Here is a 17,491-nt window from a genome sequence, read left to right as displayed (position 1 = left end):
AGGAAGTAATTAACTAACTTGACATTGTAGGACATTGGAGAGCTCCTAAGCTGAGTGTATGTGTTTATGTATTTATATTTACATTACATTTTGAAGAAAAATATATATTCTGGGTTGGAGGGCTTAATGTGTAAATTAAATTATAATGGCCCATAAAGTCTGTGTCGTCTAGAAAGCAAACGGCGCTCACTAGTATCTAATATATATATTTTTTTTCTTTTTTTCCAAACGCGAACAAAAAGTCAAGCCCATACAAGGTAGGAATGGATTGGACCATAGAATTAGAACATTACGAGCACCGTTAACTAGAAACTGTGGCCCCCACAAAGTCGAGGACTGTCTGTCGACTTCATTCGGACCCTAATCAATAACACCCGATCGTTACCGGCCTTTGTCTGATTGTCTCCTTTTTTTTTTTTTTTTTTTTGTCATCTGATCTGATCTGATCTTAGAAACATTTGTTTTGTTAAAAAAGAAATGCTTTTTCATAAAATGATTGATCAATTATTTGATCTCAACATGTATTTATTCACTTCGATTGCCTCTTGTTGTACGCAAATAAGTGTTTGATTGATTAATGATTGCTCCAAAAAATGAACTTGTATTATTAGAAGATACTGATTTCTTAAAACTATGATATTTTTAATAAATGAATACCGTGTTGAAATTGATTTTATTATTCCGGCATTATCAAAAGAAAAAAGCTTGGAAATTAATGTCAATTTCTTTACTTTATAAACTTTGTTTTTACGCAAAACTCTTAAAACAGTTGAATATCATTTCAACTGTATACAAAATGGAAACGTATATGCTAAAAGAAATTTTTTTCTTTCTTGCAAGTGAGTTCAATCTCTTTTGCTAATGTAAAGTACAAAAAGTGGTAGTAGCATTTGAAAGGTGAAGGTCAATAGTCAAACCTATAAAAATGGAAACTTTTAAGTGTAGCTTTTACGGTCATGTCAAAGTTAAATGCACCATTTGCTTTGCCTCAGACGTTTGAATTTGATCAATTAGGGCTATTAAGAGTAGGCCCATGGTTGATGGTCCACGAATGCGAAGCAGATGATAATATCTCTTTGGCTCTCTCAATAAAACATTTTGGAATTTAATAAACGCATTTAATGAATGGTTTTAATCTAAAAATTCCCGTTTTAAATTTTGACCGTTTGTACATGGCTACGTGTACCTCTCATATCTCCACGTCCTAGATCTCTGCAACTTTCTAGTACTGTTTTAATATTCACTTCATCTCCTACTTCCACAATCTTGCCTCCTCCTCCCCTTGCCTTTGCTTCATTTTGCATTTTAGTGTCTTTTTATTTTTATTTCTCATTTCAAAAATGTTACTATTTTTTTTTTTTGCTTTTGCACTTCCAATTTAAGCTATAAGTTAAGTAATTTATTGTGGTTGCTTCATGGGTATATATATATATATATATATATATATATACAAAATATTTTTTAATGTCAAGTTTTGAACTCTTTTATTCAATTAGTGAGGCCTTAAAAAAGTGTTTGTATCTTGAAATTTATGGCCGTTCGTTGATTTTCCTTTCTGGGTTTTGATTGTTACAAAGTGGGATTTGTCATAGTTTCACTCATAACGTAATTAACAGTCATTATTATAGATATACTCCAGAATAGTGAGTCTTGGGTGGGGATATTATCTGGTTTTGGATCCTGTAGTTATGAATTAGATTTTTCTTTTTCATCTTTAGTGTTCATTGATAGGGAAACTTGAAGAGAATATTTCATGAAAGTTTTGATTTTTAATTAATGGTCTTATCGTCGTATTGTCTTCTTCTGATGTAAACGTGACAAGTTTCAGGTGATTTCTTTATCAATTGTAGCTAGGTGTTATCCTATGCACTTGCCAAATGTTTCATTTTCTGGTGTCTCTTCGTTTGAGCCTTTGGTTTTTTCCTCAGTAACAACATTTTCTCTTGCTGTCTTGCATATTAATATACGAGGGTAATTTGTATTGGGGTTCTCTAGATCGAAGATATAGTAGGAGGCTGTGCTTTGAATTCATTAGTATGGTCTTCTTGCCATTGTTGGTGCTCTAAGAAGCCTGATTAGAGATTAGAATTCCCTTGTGTTTAGATTACAAATTCTTTTTTCTTCTCCTCAATTTTTCTTTTTTAAAATGGGGCATTCTGTAGCTGTCTGGGATCATAAGGCTGCCATTGAGATTACAAAGGACTGGAATGAAATTGATCAGGTGGTGCTTAGAAACCCTCAAGGGGCTTCTGTCAGGGTGAGGTTTTATTTATTTATTCTTAGTTCTGGAGTTGTTTTCTTGAATTAATGAATTCACCAGTCAGAATTTCTTATTGATGCTGAATAGGAAAACTTCCAGTAAAAGGAGATGATATGTCTTGTTTAATCTATGGGAACTTAATAATTGGGTTGATTTGATAAATTCTGGTTTTGTGATATTAATAGGTAAGCCTGCATGGAGGACAGGTAGTTTCATGGAGGAATGAACAAGGGGAAGAACTTCTATTCACGAGTAGCAAGGTGCTTCTCCTCCACATCCCCACCATATTTCCACAATTATTTAGATTTGTACTTGTTCTAGAGCGTTTAGTTAGGTAAATGTCTTGATTTGGGTGCCATTATCCAGAAAAGCGATATTCAACAATATGGAGCTGTCCTAGTCGATTAGTCAAAGAACTCGATCTTTTTGAAAATAAAAATTTGCTTACAAAATATACATTTAATTTGGCCAACTCCAAGCTGGTAGCATAGAAGCCTTTTCTTTTGTTTTTGATCTTGATTTGGACATTAGCTTTCAGCTAATATCTAGAAGTATGTTATTTGCGCTTTTAGCTAAATGAAATACTGTGAGGTTGCAAGTTGGAACCCATTTAAGAAAAAAAAAGGCTAAAAGCACCGAGTTACCAGAGTAAATGTATCATTGTTCAAATTTTATTTTCGAAACAGGTTATCCTAGAGATGCCTACCATTACTAAATCTTTCCTGCTAAAAGTTTTGATGGTGACTCACTGTTTGATGTTTGGTTGACTGTAGGCGATCTTTAGGCCCCCAAAAGCGATGAGGGGGGGTATCCCCATTTGTTTCCCTCAGGTACGTTTGATTATTTTTGTTTATATGAATGAACATTAAGCTGAGATATATCTTGCTTATATTTGCTGCTTTTTTTTTTTTTTTTTTTTTTTTTTTTTTTGGGATTGCTTATACATACGTTTTAATGGCTGTGAAGTTTGGGAACTGTGGATCACTAGAGCAGCATGGTTTTGCTAGGAATAAGATTTGGACAATTGATGAAAATCCTCCTCCTTTGCCATCCAATGATTCCCAGGGGAAATCTTTTGTTGACTTACTACTGAAACCATCGGAAGAAGACCTCAAGTGCTGGCCCCATAGGTATATAGCTTAAATGCATCAAATTCCCTCTTGACGTCAAAAAAAAAAGGGGGTCATTTTAATGTCTGCAATACTCATTTTATGATTGAAAATTAGTTGAAAAAGTTTGTCGCACGACTTGAAGTTTCTTACCGTTGTTGAATAATTTGCTTTTTTTATCCCCTAAGGGCCAGTAATTAGAAATAAGGGCCAGTAATTAGAAAAAATATTATAATTTGTTTGGACTAGTTCTTCCTGAAGAGTTCTTACATCAAGGACACTGCAAGAAGTTTCTCCAGCATATACATACTTTATGCTGGCTATATATGTGAAGTGATGTGTGCTTCTGACTGATCATCTTCTTTATTTCAGTTTTGAATTTCGTCTTCGGGTGTCACTTTCAACAAATGGAGATTTGGCATTAATATCAAGAGTTCGGAACATAAATGGCAAGCCATTTAGTTTCTCATTTGCGTATCATACGTATTTATCAGTATCTGACATAAGGTATGTATTATTTGCTGAGCTTGAAAAGATATACTCCAATAATCAGTGCCACAGATTTTCAGAAAGGCGAGCAAAAATTTTATAAAGTACCATCTTATTCTTAAATAAAATTTTCATCTTGCTGTAATGATGAGGATTTTCCAGTTAATACATGTTGGACTTAAATGGATGACAATTGTGACATCAGTGAAGTGAGGATTGAAGGACTGGAGACACTGGACTACCTTGACAACCTTTGCCAAAAAGAAAGATTTACAGAACAAGGAGATGCCATAACTTTTGAATCTGAGGTAAATGTTGGTTCTGATTTAACCGCAGCCACGAGACCATATTAAAAGATAGATGTAGCTGTTAGACTCAAGAATCAAGGAACTGAGCAACAATGAATCTGCTGCATGTTAAACTCGATTTCTTCATTGTTGTTTACGCCACTTAGCATGTTGCATGAAAACGATGAGGCTGCTTAACCTGTCGACACCTTTTATTTCCCCAAATCTTCCTGTTTAAAAGTCTCTTTCAGAAACTTCTGTTAAATATATTACCTATCTATTCGCTTGCTGGTAAGCAATACAAAACAAAATCCCAAATAACACGAGCTAGTTTCATTTTTGATGGATGGGTTTTAGAATGGGATATATATTAGGCAGTTGTTAATTTTGATTAATCAATTTGTATCTGTTTATTTAATTATTAAATGATTTCTTTGGCAGGTGGATCGAGTTTACCTTAGTTCTCCTAATGCGGTTGCAGTACTGGATCATGGAAGGAAACGGACATATGTCATAAAAAAGGAGGGACTACCAGATGTTGGTAAGCTGCCATTTTAAAATGTGGACTCCCCCGTATATAATTAAGCATGTACATGTATCAGCATGTATACAGCAAAGTTGAATGCTGTAACAATTGTCTTTGTTGCACTTCTGTTTAGTGGTATGGAATCCATGGGAGAAGAAATCAAAAGCTATGATGGATTTTGGAGATGAAGAGTATAAGCACATGCTATGTGTTGATGGAGCAGCAATTGAGAAACCTATCACCTTGAAGCCAGGTGAGGAATGGAGAGGACGTTTGGAGATCTCAGTTGTGCCTTCCAGTTTCTGTGGTGAACACTTTGATCTTCAAAGGGGTCTTTGAAAAATAGTGCAGATTTTCAAGAGAAAACGACATGCCTGTTATGATGGCTTAGTATGAATCATCTAATGTCGTTTCAAGACCGTCAGGAATCTCTCTGTTTTCTTTTTCCTTTTCTTTTTCGGGTGAGGGGCTGGTGTTTTCCTTGAGCACATGTAATAGTTGTATCAAACTGAATGTGAATTCTCTTTTCTCTTTCTTTTTATTTATGTTTTAATTTTCTAGTTTCTAATTTCTATTTTAGAAGGTGGTGCAAATAACTTGGTACTTTTTGTAACCTTATAATTCATTTTCTTTGTAAATTTTTTGATAAAATATTCAAAAATGTTATAAGCTGGCAGCTACCTTTGCTCCAGTTCCATGGCGAGCAGTGTGCAGAGGAGTTTGGTAATAATATATTTTCCTCCAGAATTAAAAATAATATTAAAATATAGTCCAATCCTTACTCTATAATTTCCTATTGAAATACTAATATGAATAACAAGACAAAGGATCCCAGCAAACATGCACACACGCAGGACTGACTGAAAAATGCCAATTCGATAATCTGTAACCAAAGCTTGGTTGTGATCACTAATGCAACCCGCACTCCAAAAAATATAGAAACTGTTAAAATATTAGTAACCCTTAATTATCATGACTTGATACTGCCGGTTTAAGTCATGAGATTTTGAATTATTCACCAAACGATTAATAATAAACTATAAGCTTCTTCGGTACTCCAGTTGCTTGGTATTCTCCAGCAACACCTGCAACGAAGCCGAAAGAAGTACTTCCGACAAAACCATCAATACAGCCCAATCTTGAAATGAAACAAAGATAATATAACATGTGCCACTATAGATACGTTTCTTTAGGCTGGCGACGAAAACAATTTCCTGACTTCTCCAATGTACTTTGCAATTGCCTTGCAGCCTTCAATAGCAAGTTGCATAACATTTTCAAATATTTCTACTGGCAACTTAGCATCCATCTGTATTAGAAAAGCATTGTAATGATTAGTCTACAAGTGAAAAACAAAAGTTATTAAAATTTGTGATCTTTAATGAGAAAAGCAGTACATATCTTGGACGATAAAAACCTGAAGAAGAGTAACTTTGTCCAACTTGGGTAAAACTCCAACTGTAACATCTGGACCTCCTGCACTGTCTTCTACATGGTTCAAATTTGCATTCATTTATTAGTGTCGACTTTAATGTTGTGGTTTAAAATTGTTATTCAAAATAAAACTGCAATAGTCCAAATGATATAAAAGGAGAAGTTACCGAGCAAAGGAGTGCTATTGAGGTATCCAGCACTACAAGAAGTGACAAGATCGCGCATCCAGCATCTGCCAGGGCCAAAGTTGCAGCATTGACACATGCAGATCTAGTTCCTGCAGACCACAAATTGCCAGCCAGATCGAGACAAATCTTTTCATCATTGAAGAGTAATCTTTTGTGAAAATATAGTGAACCATCTTAATGACTCCAATTACAGCTGTGGAAACTATAATAATTTCTCAGAGATATAGGCTTGCTCAGCCTATTTGCTTATGCTACAAAAGCATTAGTTGTTCCCAAAGTCTATGCTTCCATTTAACACCACAAGATCAGTTTGATGTACCAGATAATTTCTGTTCATTCATTTTTCCAGCAATTAATAATTATCATCTAGGAATCAGCTAAAGGATTCATAAATGATTTGGATGTTACCTCCATCTGCTTGAAGAACTTGCACATAGATATCTATCTGCAAAAAATATTGGCAATGCTTTACAGCAAGAAAGGATCATTGGGTGGAGCAATATCCATTCATGTGAGAAAGGTTCCAAAAAGTTGCAGTAAAACCTGAGAACGAGGCATCAAATGTGTCAATATGCATGCTTCCATTGTCTGACGAATAACTAGAGATATTTCTGTTGAACGCCTGTACAAAAAGTATATACCTGTTGAGCAACTATTTGGAAAGTGTAAACAATCTTATTATTAACAATACCGGTAACTTTTGACACAGCAATGGAAACTAAATATAAGTTAAGCTTCAAAATTTTATACGATTATGCTCCCAAACAATTTTCCATCCAGTAGCATTATGGATGTAATTTGCATTGGTAAATGGTAATTAGGTTTTAGCCTAACAATCCTAGCACAAAATCTTAAAAATATTTGAAGCTTTTTTCTATGTTAACAATTCACTAATACATTCAATCTGAGAATATAATGAATCATTTTATAAGCATGTTGTTAACCAAAGAATATTAAGTGTTTAGGCTTATTTTTGCATTGACTAGCACTCTACAGTTATTTCAACCATCCCAATTTAAAAATACACCAAATGTAGGTTACCTGTCACCCTTCGGTTTTCTCATGCGATCTCCAGTACTAAAATTAGCCATGCTGTACTCACATCGCACCTGAAATGAACATAAATTCACATTTTTTATGAGATAGATTTACCACTGCAGTCAAAAGAGTAGCAAGATGAATATATGATTGAATATATTGAAGAAATGCTACCAATGCCTGGTCATTGATCTGTTGGCTCCTATTTTGAACCTGGACAAGAAGGTGAACGAAAGCAAACTTAAAAACTAACTCAAAGATGTCCATAGTTATCAGTATCAATGGGATATGACGAAGAAAGAAAATAATGAATACCTCTCTTGGCCCATACACTGCAGCAATTACTTTAGTATTACCCATTTCAAAAACAGCAGAACTGCAAATCCAATATTACTTAGAATGTTTTCAATCAAAGCCAATAAAAATTGAAACATAGGTTGCTAATGTACCCATCTGCTTTGGCAACGGCACCAATCTGTGCTCGAAGTTGCCTCATCTGAAATTAGGAAGACAAATGAAAGCAGCTTAACGAAACATAGCATCAATGTAAATAAACCGGTAGCGTAAAGAGAAGCAGAGAGAGGCATACTTCCATGGGGCGTCGACCATCTAGACGGAGTCCTTCAGGGCTTACAAAGTCCATCTCTGCCAATTTTAAAGCAAGCAATAAAAGAAGAAATCACAGAAGCAAATAGGCACTCATTGGTAATGTTATTTGCTTTATGTAAGTACTGCTTTGCAGCAACCAATAGCTTATTACTTCTAACGCTAGTTACAAAATTATGTCATTAATGGTCAATTCAGGCTGGGATTTGATCGGAGAGGAAAAGAATAAGTTGGCCGTAGTGATCGCGAGCGAAGGTAATGAAAAAGGTCGCCGCTTTTCTGTCTTTTACTGTCTAGGTTAATGGTCGTCGAGTCATCGGCATAGGGGATGGCAGAGGCGGTTGGAAATGAGAAAGGAGAGGGAAAAGGGGCAGCTGAAGATGGAGGGAGACTGGGAGAGGCTGTAGGTTAAATTAAAAACGACATGTTGTTTAGAGGGACTGATGGTGAAATGTGAAAAGGAAGTCGTTGAGAATGAAGTTCCTTTTTCCCTTGTGTATGATCAATTGATCAAATCTTATTTCTTCCTGATAATTGCCAATCTCACCTCATCAGGTGAAATATTTCGATTCTATGGTGGAAACTGGCAGGTGCAGATTTGCAATGAGGTATTGTTTCCCAAACAATATGGGACCACTTGACACAGTAACAGACCTATAAATCCAAAAAAAAAAAAAAAAAAGGAAAAAAGGAAAAGGGTGTTTCATTGACGCTTGCTTTCATAAAGGCAATCTGAAAGTGTCGTGTTGAAGACAATGAAGAATACTTGAGAAGTTTAAAAAGCAAAGGAACCTCTGGTTCTAGTTTACACTTTACACTCGTACAGTGGACTTAATAAGCAAACCGATGTATGAGATACATACAGCGCTATTCACAGCAAAAAGTTTTATGGCGCAAACCCTTTGACACAGTAAAAGTTGATTGACACAATATAAGCAATCTTGACTGAGTACTATATCACTACGAGTTAGTTTTGCATTATTACTGTAGATTGCACTGTATATAAAATCAAAATTATGATTAATATTAATGGTTTAATAGATGTAATTATTTATGAGATTTTTTTATTTCTCTACTTACATTTCTCCTAGTATTTTTATGGATACACTGTCAAATCCTGCGAAACTTAAATGCAACTCATTTAATTTACTGGCCCAGAATGGAAAAGACAATCCATCTAATTGCTGTAACATTTCTAAAACGTGCATGGATCCCAAGTCACCATCACTGCCACCAATCTTTCGAATTGTCTAACCGGTGAGCGGAGGAGCAGCAGTTATAGTAGTGCAGTACGGTGGAGTGCAGGCATGAGGGATCCAATGTAAAACGCGCCGTTCTGTGGTTGTTTCTAATTTTCTATTCTATGCTCTTCTAAACAATCGTCGTGAGCGAAAACGACAAGATACCTGGATAACGGCGGCTGGGGGGAGCCCGCTGTCCCACGTGGACTAACATGCTGCATTCAACTCCTTTTTTGGACCTATCGAAACCGAAATGGACACCTGTGCAGTATATCACACACCAATTTCGTGGCTAGCGGCTATAAATACTGACTTGGCTTAGACGCTTATGGTGAAATTAAGGTATTGGCTATATTTATTTTCTTTAAAAAGAAAATCAATGTCATTATTTTTAAAATCCATGAATCTTGATAGTTAATCATTAACCATTGATCGGTTCAACCCGTTTGGCTTAGATCTAAATCAGATTAATTTTTCAGAAAAATATTTAAATCAAATCAAAGTAAAAGATGGAATTAAATGATATTAAATCAAATTGTTACATTGATTTCTAATTTTATTAGTCTAATTTGATCGGTCTGTAAATTACGCATTAATGTTCATCCTATTTCATTTCATCTACATTGCATACATAAACAGTAGCAGTAGACTAGTAGTACACGGTACTAACTGCCAAAACCTTCCCGCTATTCAGCATATAAACGCCGCGCGTGAATCTCGCCAACTGAATTTAGGCCACTGGCAAGCTTTCATAAAAGACAAGACCCCAATCCGTCTCTCTCACTCTCCCTTCTGTCTCCATTTTTTAATATTCGATTTCCTCAATTCCCTTTAATCATCACACACAAATCTCATATTTTCTCCTATCCCACTCCAGATTTTCAAATCCCAATCACTCCCCTGTCAGTGTTTTCTCCAATTTTTGACAATTCCCTCCCATATTTTCAATCTTTCAACTTTTCGTAGTTCTTCAGTCTCTCTGGTTTTTGAAAACCAGAGGCTAAGATCACAAATGGCCCAACAAGTACAACGCCAACCAATGAACCCGGTTCTTCAAAAACCGCCGGGTTACAAAGACCCGAGCAAACCGGTCCCCAGACCACTACCTAGAAAGGCCGTTCTGCCGCCCGCATTCCAACCAAGGAAAGTACGCAGGACTTGTTGTGGTCGAATCTGGTGCATCGTCTACGTTTCAGTCGCCGCCCTCTTATTCCTCATTGGAATCTTAGGTGGGATTTTCATCATCTGGTTCGATCCAAAATCTCCCGCTTTCCACGTGCAGTCATTTAAGATCTCCACTTTTGACATTGCAACTAAAACCGACGGCACCTATCTTAATGCGGCGACGGTGGCAAGAGTGGAGGTGAGGAATCCTAACCCTCGATTAACGTATCGATACGGTGTGTCTGAGGTGGAGATTACAGTCGGGAAGGAACAGCAGACTGAGTTGGGATCGACGAGTTTGGCAGGATTCATTCAGGCTAAAAAGAACACGACGAGCCTCAAGATTGCGACTCGAGTGAAGAACGCGGTAATTGAGGATGGGGTGGGTTCCAGACTCAAGTCTCATTTTAAAAGCAGAAGTATGGTAGTGAATTTGCGAGCGAAGACCACCGTGGGATTGGGCGTGATGAAAGGACTGGAGATAGGAATGCTAGGGCTGGATGTTCTGTGTGATGGCATAACCTTGAAGGAGATTGACGGCGGCAACATGCCAAAATGTACCATCCGCACGCTCAAATGGTAAGAAACTTCTAATTACTATTACTATTATTAGGCTAATTACGCTTTAATCCGGTTTGATGATAATCAATTATAATGTTGCTTTGGCTGCAGGATCAATGTAAATTGACAGATTATGGTGTGGAATGTTGATACAGAATGTACCCAAACCAGCTTTCAACTTTGTCCTTTTATTTTTATTTTTCGAAAAGAGAAAACTTGTAATAGTTGCATACAAATGTTCTTTACTTTTAAGATGGGAGAGGAAAAGGAAAGATAAAGGTAATAAGATATGGAGGTATTATCAACAACAGTCTAATTTTAATCAATGAGGGTCTGAGTCAGTCCACTGTTGGTCCCTTGTATGATGTAATGAAACATATAAACGTATATAAATTTTAATTATTTGTTTAATTAGTGGTCGGATTTATTTTTATATTTTGTTTAATCTTTCTTTTCTATTCTTTACATTTTATAGAAGAATTTTCTCCTACCGGTGGGGCTGCAAACGCAAATGGGGTTCTTGGATTCCTGATATACTGTCGGCTACTTGCCATTCTTGCATTGTTATTATTTTATTTTTGGGTCCAGAAAAGAAGAGAGAGAGAAAAAGGGATTGATGTTTATTTTATGTTTTGGGGATTTAGGTGTTAAAAAGGGAAAGACAACTTGAGGGCTACTATAAGTGGATGCTTCGTCGAGTCAGGATAGATGGAGAAGGATGTGATAACTGCCTTTGGGTGAATGATTGATAATTCTTCCTACCCAATAAAACCTTGCGTTTTAAACTTTTTCCCTCTTCAAGTTGAAGTATGAATCCATTTCAATTAAAACTCTAAACTTTCAAAATTTTAAAGTATTTTCAAATTTTCCTTTCATGTTTTCCATAAAATCTTGCAACATTTAAATATTAGAATAAGTTCTATTTCAATTAAATTTGTAGGTTCTGATATATAAAATTTTTTTAAACTGGAACGAGTTTGAACTCACGGATCACGATTAGCTCTTTACATTGTGAACCCAGAATATTTTCTGGAACTGAAAAAGAGGTAGAAAGTTTGCAACGATGAGAGTTAAGAGTTTTTACGAATTATGCCAATGTCGGCATTGTTAGTTGTTAGAGAACTGAGGATTACCTATGTGAGCATTGCTGTATTGGGCATTATTTTATAAAATAGTGTTGGTACATTATCCAAAATGGAAGTTTCTTATTTGGACATCCATAAACAGTTGATGGGCCAATTTGCCTGGCCTTTAATCTTTAAATAAATTAAAAAGAAAAAATATATGTATATATAGCTTATATTATGCTTTATAGTTTTTTTTTTTTTTTTTTTAATACGAAGGATGTGCACATATAACAGTTACTGTTTACTAATTAGTGGGGATGGAAATTAAACCTATCACCTATAGGTCATGAGACCTCCATTTTTTAATTTTAATTTAAATAAAATAGCACTGAACTCAATCTATTTCTGATCATAATATATAAATTACACATATGGTAACTGGACTTCGATTAAAATAGCTTGTTCAAGCCTTGAATTTTAAGGTTTTAAGCAATAAATACGACCTAGAATTGAAATTTTCTCATTTCTCTTTTGATAATCATTCCATTTTCTTGTTATAGCAATATTGACTTTATGTCCCAATGGAATGCTCAATGGCTGTAACTGTGAAGAAAATTCCTTATTCATGTCATGGAATTTCATATGATGTGAAATTTTACAAGGCCACCAATCAATTATGAAAAATTAAGAAATATGTTTACCGTGTTTTTTTTCCCTCCTTGAAATATGCATAAATTCTACTCTCATAAGGATATTTTTATTTTTAAAATTCGTTTTAAAAAGAACAAGTTACCATCATCTCTCGAATCGGACCCATGCGAGTAAGGGTCAAGTCAAAGTCAACCAAAAAAAATCCGGTTGTTTAAAAGTCGCGCGCATCACACGAATGCAAATGGAAAGCAGATACGACGGTTCATTCGTCAAAACGACGTTGTATCCAATAGACAAGGGAGGCCAAACCCTTTCTATCTATCTCTCTCTCCGCGTCCAGAACCAGATTCTCAGACCGGAAACCATTTTAAGGGGACCCAAACAAGGAAAGTCGCTTTTAATTTTTCTATCGACGCACTCAACTCAACGCATTTTTTGACCTTTCTAAACTTTTATACCTTTCTCTGCTCGCCTCTTTGCACCTTTTGTCAAGTTTGTTCTCTTTTTCTCTCTCAATCAGAGGCGATCCTCGAGGTTTTTCAATGGCTTCCAAGCGGATCTTGAAGGAGCTCAAGGATCTCCAGAAGGATCCTCCTACCTCTTGCAGCGCTGGTACGATCCGCTCGTTTTTATATTCTCTTCAATAAAATCACGGTAGTTAGATAATTAATTTTTTATCAGGCTTTGATCTTTGATTTTTATGTCTCTCCCTCTTTCTGGATATCTGGAGTTATGCTTTTTCTTTTTTGTGAGGCTGTTTGGTAGAATTGATTCGTTTTTTTATTATTATTATTTTTCATTGAGGGATTCTTAGTTTTTATCTATCGATTCTGTGTATATACATACATGCGGGCCTTGGTTGGCGCTATAAGTGTCGTCTGTAGATGGTTCTTAATGCGATTCAGAGGATTGAGCTTTCCTGATTCGTTAGAGAATGAGTGTCTTCTGGTGAACTGTGATTCAAGTTACACGGACATGTGAATAACATGTCAGTAAGTGTTGAAGAAAGATAATGCGGGTAACATTTTTGGTTGTTGTCCAGATGAATCGGTTTTCTGATCAATGCGGAATGTCTAGTACCTTGATATTGCAGTTTTGTAATTCAATGTTCATTTTCATGCTGATTATGAGTTTGTTTGTCGATATTTAAGTAGTCTGCTATTTTCATTTGTCTTTCATTTTTAGTATTATGTTTTGTTTGTGGTTATACCTCTCCGTTTTATCTTTATAGGAACATAATGAGTATATTTTTTTTTAGTAGTTAGGACTGATACCTTTTTCCTTATTGATGTGGCTGGTAATAATTTAGAATCTTTTGCCCTGAAGATATATTTTGATGTCTCTCATCGAGCCTCCTTTGGACTCTTGGAACGTTTTAATGTCATAAGTGCTAGAACTATTACTGAAGTCTATGATTTATCTGGTTTCTAAGTTGTTTTCTTACCAACTGGAGGTTGTTGTCATTCCGTTACTAATTTAATGCTTTCATGAAACCAATAAATAGCAATCTGTCAAAGGGATTGTCTCATTTGGTATGCCCGACAGAATTTTCTATAGTGGTACCTAGCATTAAATTTCACTTCAATATGTCACCTTTACAGTTGTAGTAGTACTAATGACCTTTCTGCTAGAATTGAAAGGCCTGGCTTGCATGTATTGTACACTGATATGGATGTGCTATATTATGGATATCCTGCATTCTTTAAGAAATAGTTGGTCGTTTATTTTAACAGGTCCGGTAGCTGAGGACATGTTTCACTGGCAAGCAACAATAATGGGTCCTCCTGACAGTCCTTACACTGGAGGCGTGTTTCTAGTTACTATTCATTTTCCTCCTGATTATCCATTTAAGCCACCTAAGGTATGCTTTCGAGTCTTTATTTTCATTTTTTTTCCTTCTTGCCATAGACATGTGGTTGCTTCACAGGTGACTTTGTTACTGGAAATGTTTTTGAATATTCAGATCCTCTCCCTCCAAAATTTTTTGTGAAGAATCTCCTGCAAGCAGTTGAGTTCGGTGAAAAACAACTGAAAATTTGGACATCAATAACTTTAAATAAACAACTGGAACGATTGCTGAGGAACAATAGACTATGGTAATAATGGAAGTTGATAAGAAGTTTTTAAATTTGATCAAGGACATAATTTAAGTCACCTTGACAACTTATCCATAAGTTTTTTTTGTTTCAAATTTAACTAGTTAACCTAGCCAGAGGACTAAAAATCCATCTGCATCAAATTTTGACATAGAAACATATTAGTTTTCACATCTTCCATGAAATCCTATTACGCTGACTGCTAAAGACACTAGGGTAAAAAAAAAAAAAACATATTGTTGTGCTTTGGGCGGTGAATCAAGTGAAGCTTTCAATTCCAGCACTTTTATGAGATCCTTTCAACAACGTTTTATTCTTGCCAACTTCTGTATGCCTGATCAAATAATATTCACCATGAAACTGAAAAGAACACATGCAAGTATTAAAACCTAAACCAGATCGAATGCTCTCTGGGGGGCTCTCTCTATGCAGTTCTACACCCATCCTGGAGGTTTTGTTGTGGCCAAACCTGTGCTTCATTCAAGTTGCATCATCAAACTGTCCAATTAGAATTCACATGTTTGACCCCATAAGCTAGATGCTTGGACTTGAAATTGTGGACAATCTCATCTCATTTCATCTCTCTGTGGCCAGATTGACTAATCTAGTCCGTAAGGGACCCCTTTCCAAGGTTGGCTGCCTTGCTTTAGTGTAATTGACGAACTAGGATACATTTGATAATACCCAAAACAAATTAAAAGAGTGTTGTCAAACATAGTGTTTGACAATCAGGTCTTCTGGTGTGAAGAACAGGTTGAGGTTATGACAGGAAATTTTTATTTTCCAGAGTTGTTGAGCTTGTGATTGCCTAAACTCATTGCATGTGAAGTTCTGCTTGTTATATACTCTCTCTGTCCCTTTTTTTTTTTGTTTGTTATTCCTTTTTTGGATGTCCCAAAATGTTTTCAAGGTTTTCAAATTTATACATATAAAAAAATTATAATTTCCATGATAACCTTTATGATTGTTCATTAAATAAATGATTTTTATTAATATCTTAATGAGTTATTAAGTATAAAAATGGACAAAATAACTTTTGTTGACTAAATTCTTAATATGCGCGTTTTGTCAAACCATGCAAACAAAATGGGACAGAAGGAATATTTGATTTGTCTTTCACCAAAAGAATTTAGCTGATCCTCTGTTTCTTGCAGGTTGCATTCAGGACAAAGGTTTTTCACCCAAATATTAACAGTAATGGCAGCATTTGCCTTGACATTCTAAAGGAGCAGTGGAGCCCAGCCCTGACAATATCTAAGGTTCAGACCTCAAAAAAACTTCTCACCACCTAATTGCCTAATTCCAATGGGGTTTGAATTTTTGTCAAACAAGATAAGCATGGCCTTAGGAAATTATAACTAGTGGCATTTGCATGATGTCTAAATATTATGGAATTTTGAACCAGGTAGGTCTCAAGTATTCATTATGCAGTTGTTGTATGTATGAGAATTTAGTGCACTTGAAACATGATTCTAATTTAATTTTGAAGCATCTAGTTGAAAAAACTTGATCAGGATGGTCACCATCTCACAAGTAGTCATCCACTGTTTCTGGGGAGAGATTCAGAAAATGGGTGTGCTTCTATTTAAATTAATTCTCATGTAGCATCTTAATATAATCAAGTGCCTTACTTCCAAAAAAACCAAAAATTAATTCTACATGGGAGAATATCCATATTTCTGTGGTGTTTCTCTTTGATCAGCTATATATCATTTTTAAAAATGTCTGGTCTATTTTTGGTTTGAAAGTCTTTTTTCCATCGCTGTTTTTTAAGTTGGTGGGAAGGGTTTTTGTTTTGTTCTTCAGGTGTTGCTCTCCATATGTTCCCTCTTGACGGACCCAAACCCAGATGATCCCTTGGTGCCAGAAATTGCTCACATGTACAAGACAGACAGGGCCAAGTACGAGGCAACTGCTAGGAGCTGGACACAGAAGTATGCCATGGGATAGCTCAGTCTATGGTTGGGAGATTTAGATGTCAATCATTGTTGTGTACAAATGATGTGTGTTTTCCCATGTCTAATGCTCTCTGTTATGAACAAATGAAGAGTCGATTTACACATTGCATCCTTGAAAAAAAACAAAAAGATAATTTAGGTTGTGTTGCGTAAGCTTATCTTGAACTGTGAAAAGATCTGTAGTTGATATTTAATGGTACCATTTAATCCATTATATAATATGTATTGAACCCTGGAGATTCTAACTTCCTTTGGTAATGTAACATAACATATTTGATCTGTGCACGATATTGCATTCAGGCTTGGTTTTTGACTGTATAATCTGATAATGTTTCAATTTATTGTTTCACTTCATGCTTAATCTTTTCTTCTTCTTCTTCTTTTTTTTCTATCTTAAAATTGTAGTTACAACTGGCAAAAATTTATGACGGTCTCTTAATAAAATGTATAATAATTAGTGAGTAGTTCAAAATTTCAGCAATAATAACATGGTCCAGTAACCATGATGTTTATAGACCCGTGGGTAATTAGCTTGTGAATGAAGATGGTAGGCTAAGCATTAAAGCATAGTAAGCTTAGATAAGGAGGACAGTATTTATAGCAAAGATTTCAAGTCTCTTTCTAGCCAATTTATGATGTTTTCACTTAATTACACTACTCACCCGTATGATAGTCACATAGCTTTTCTTATACAGCCCAACTCTATTTTAGGCTTTCTGATTGTTACTGTTACTACACGGTCGGATTTGTTTGCAATTAGTTAAAGGTGTGTAATTAGCTCAAGCAACTTCAACATGAAAAAAAAAAAAAAAAAAA

At 35.5% G+C, this 17,491-nt stretch overlaps 3 protein-coding genes and 1 pseudogene across 4 annotated transcripts; 3 read left to right on the top strand and 1 right to left on the bottom strand.

Moving 5' to 3' along the window:
• Nucleotides 1-1,178: 1,178 nt before the first annotated feature.
• On the top strand, nt 1,179-5,239 carry LOC105642893 (Galactose mutarotase-like superfamily protein). Its single transcript, XM_089720927.1, has 8 exons — nt 1,179-2,257; nt 2,446-2,520; nt 3,034-3,090; nt 3,227-3,390; nt 3,742-3,876; nt 4,064-4,166; nt 4,587-4,686; nt 4,805-5,239. The coding sequence occupies exons 1-8, from the start codon at nt 2,147-2,149 to the stop codon at nt 5,008-5,010; spliced, it is 951 nt and encodes a 316-aa protein (XP_089577053.1). The 5' UTR covers nt 1,179-2,146; the 3' UTR covers nt 5,011-5,239.
• A 289-nt stretch (nt 5,240-5,528) lies between these two features.
• Nucleotides 5,529-8,763, bottom strand: LOC149496515 (exosome complex component RRP41 homolog; annotated as a pseudogene). Its single transcript, XR_016320772.1, has 10 exons — nt 7,921-8,763; nt 7,781-7,827; nt 7,647-7,707; nt 7,506-7,544; nt 7,335-7,402; nt 6,837-6,915; nt 6,702-6,738; nt 6,273-6,382; nt 6,089-6,174; nt 5,529-5,980 (listed from the first exon to the last, which is right to left on the bottom strand). The product of XR_016320772.1 is annotated as an exosome complex component RRP41 homolog (transcript).
• Nucleotides 8,764-9,904: 1,141 nt separating this feature from the next.
• Nucleotides 9,905-11,314, top strand: LOC149496514 (uncharacterized). Its single transcript, XM_089720954.1, has 2 exons — nt 9,905-10,921; nt 11,015-11,314. The coding sequence occupies exons 1-2, from the start codon at nt 10,191-10,193 to the stop codon at nt 11,028-11,030; spliced, it is 747 nt and encodes a 248-aa protein (XP_089577080.1). The 5' UTR covers nt 9,905-10,190; the 3' UTR covers nt 11,031-11,314.
• A 1,688-nt stretch (nt 11,315-13,002) lies between these two features.
• LOC105642889 (ubiquitin-conjugating enzyme E2 28) lies at nt 13,003-16,960 on the top strand. Its single transcript, XM_012227873.4, has 4 exons — nt 13,003-13,233; nt 14,355-14,482; nt 15,872-15,976; nt 16,524-16,960. The coding sequence occupies exons 1-4, from the start codon at nt 13,164-13,166 to the stop codon at nt 16,665-16,667; spliced, it is 447 nt and encodes a 148-aa protein (XP_012083263.1). The 5' UTR covers nt 13,003-13,163; the 3' UTR covers nt 16,668-16,960.
• Nucleotides 16,961-17,491: the final 531 nt, after the last annotated feature.

The sequence above is a fragment of the Jatropha curcas genome, chromosome 5 (genome assembly GCF_041381405.1).
Source record: "Jatropha curcas cultivar XTBG-Jc1 chromosome 5, XTBG_Jcur_1.0, whole genome shotgun sequence".
Taxonomy (NCBI): Eukaryota; Viridiplantae; Streptophyta; class Magnoliopsida; order Malpighiales; family Euphorbiaceae; genus Jatropha; species Jatropha curcas.
This window is presented reverse-complemented; position numbering and strand designations above follow the sequence as displayed.

Coding starts and splice junctions, on each gene's coding strand:
- LOC105642889 (XM_012227873.4), top strand. CDS start 13,164: ATGGCTTCCAAGCGGATCTTGAAGGAGCTCAAGGATCTCCAGAAGGAT. Junction 14,483..15,871: donor ATCCATTTAAGCCACCTAAG/GTATGCTTTCGA, acceptor TGTTTCTTGCAG/GTTGCATTCAGGACAAAGGT. Junction 15,977..16,523: donor CAGCCCTGACAATATCTAAG/GTTCAGACCTCA, acceptor TTTGTTCTTCAG/GTGTTGCTCTCCATATGTTC.
- LOC149496514 (XM_089720954.1), top strand. CDS start 10,191: ATGGCCCAACAAGTACAACGCCAACCAATGAACCCGGTTCTTCAAAAA.
- LOC105642893 (XM_089720927.1), top strand. CDS start 2,147: ATGGGGCATTCTGTAGCTGTCTGGGATCATAAGGCTGCCATTGAGATT. Junction 2,258..2,445: donor CTCAAGGGGCTTCTGTCAGG/GTGAGGTTTTAT, acceptor TGATATTAATAG/GTAAGCCTGCATGGAGGACA. Junction 3,391..3,741: donor CTCAAGTGCTGGCCCCATAG/GTATATAGCTTA, acceptor TCTTTATTTCAG/TTTTGAATTTCGTCTTCGGG.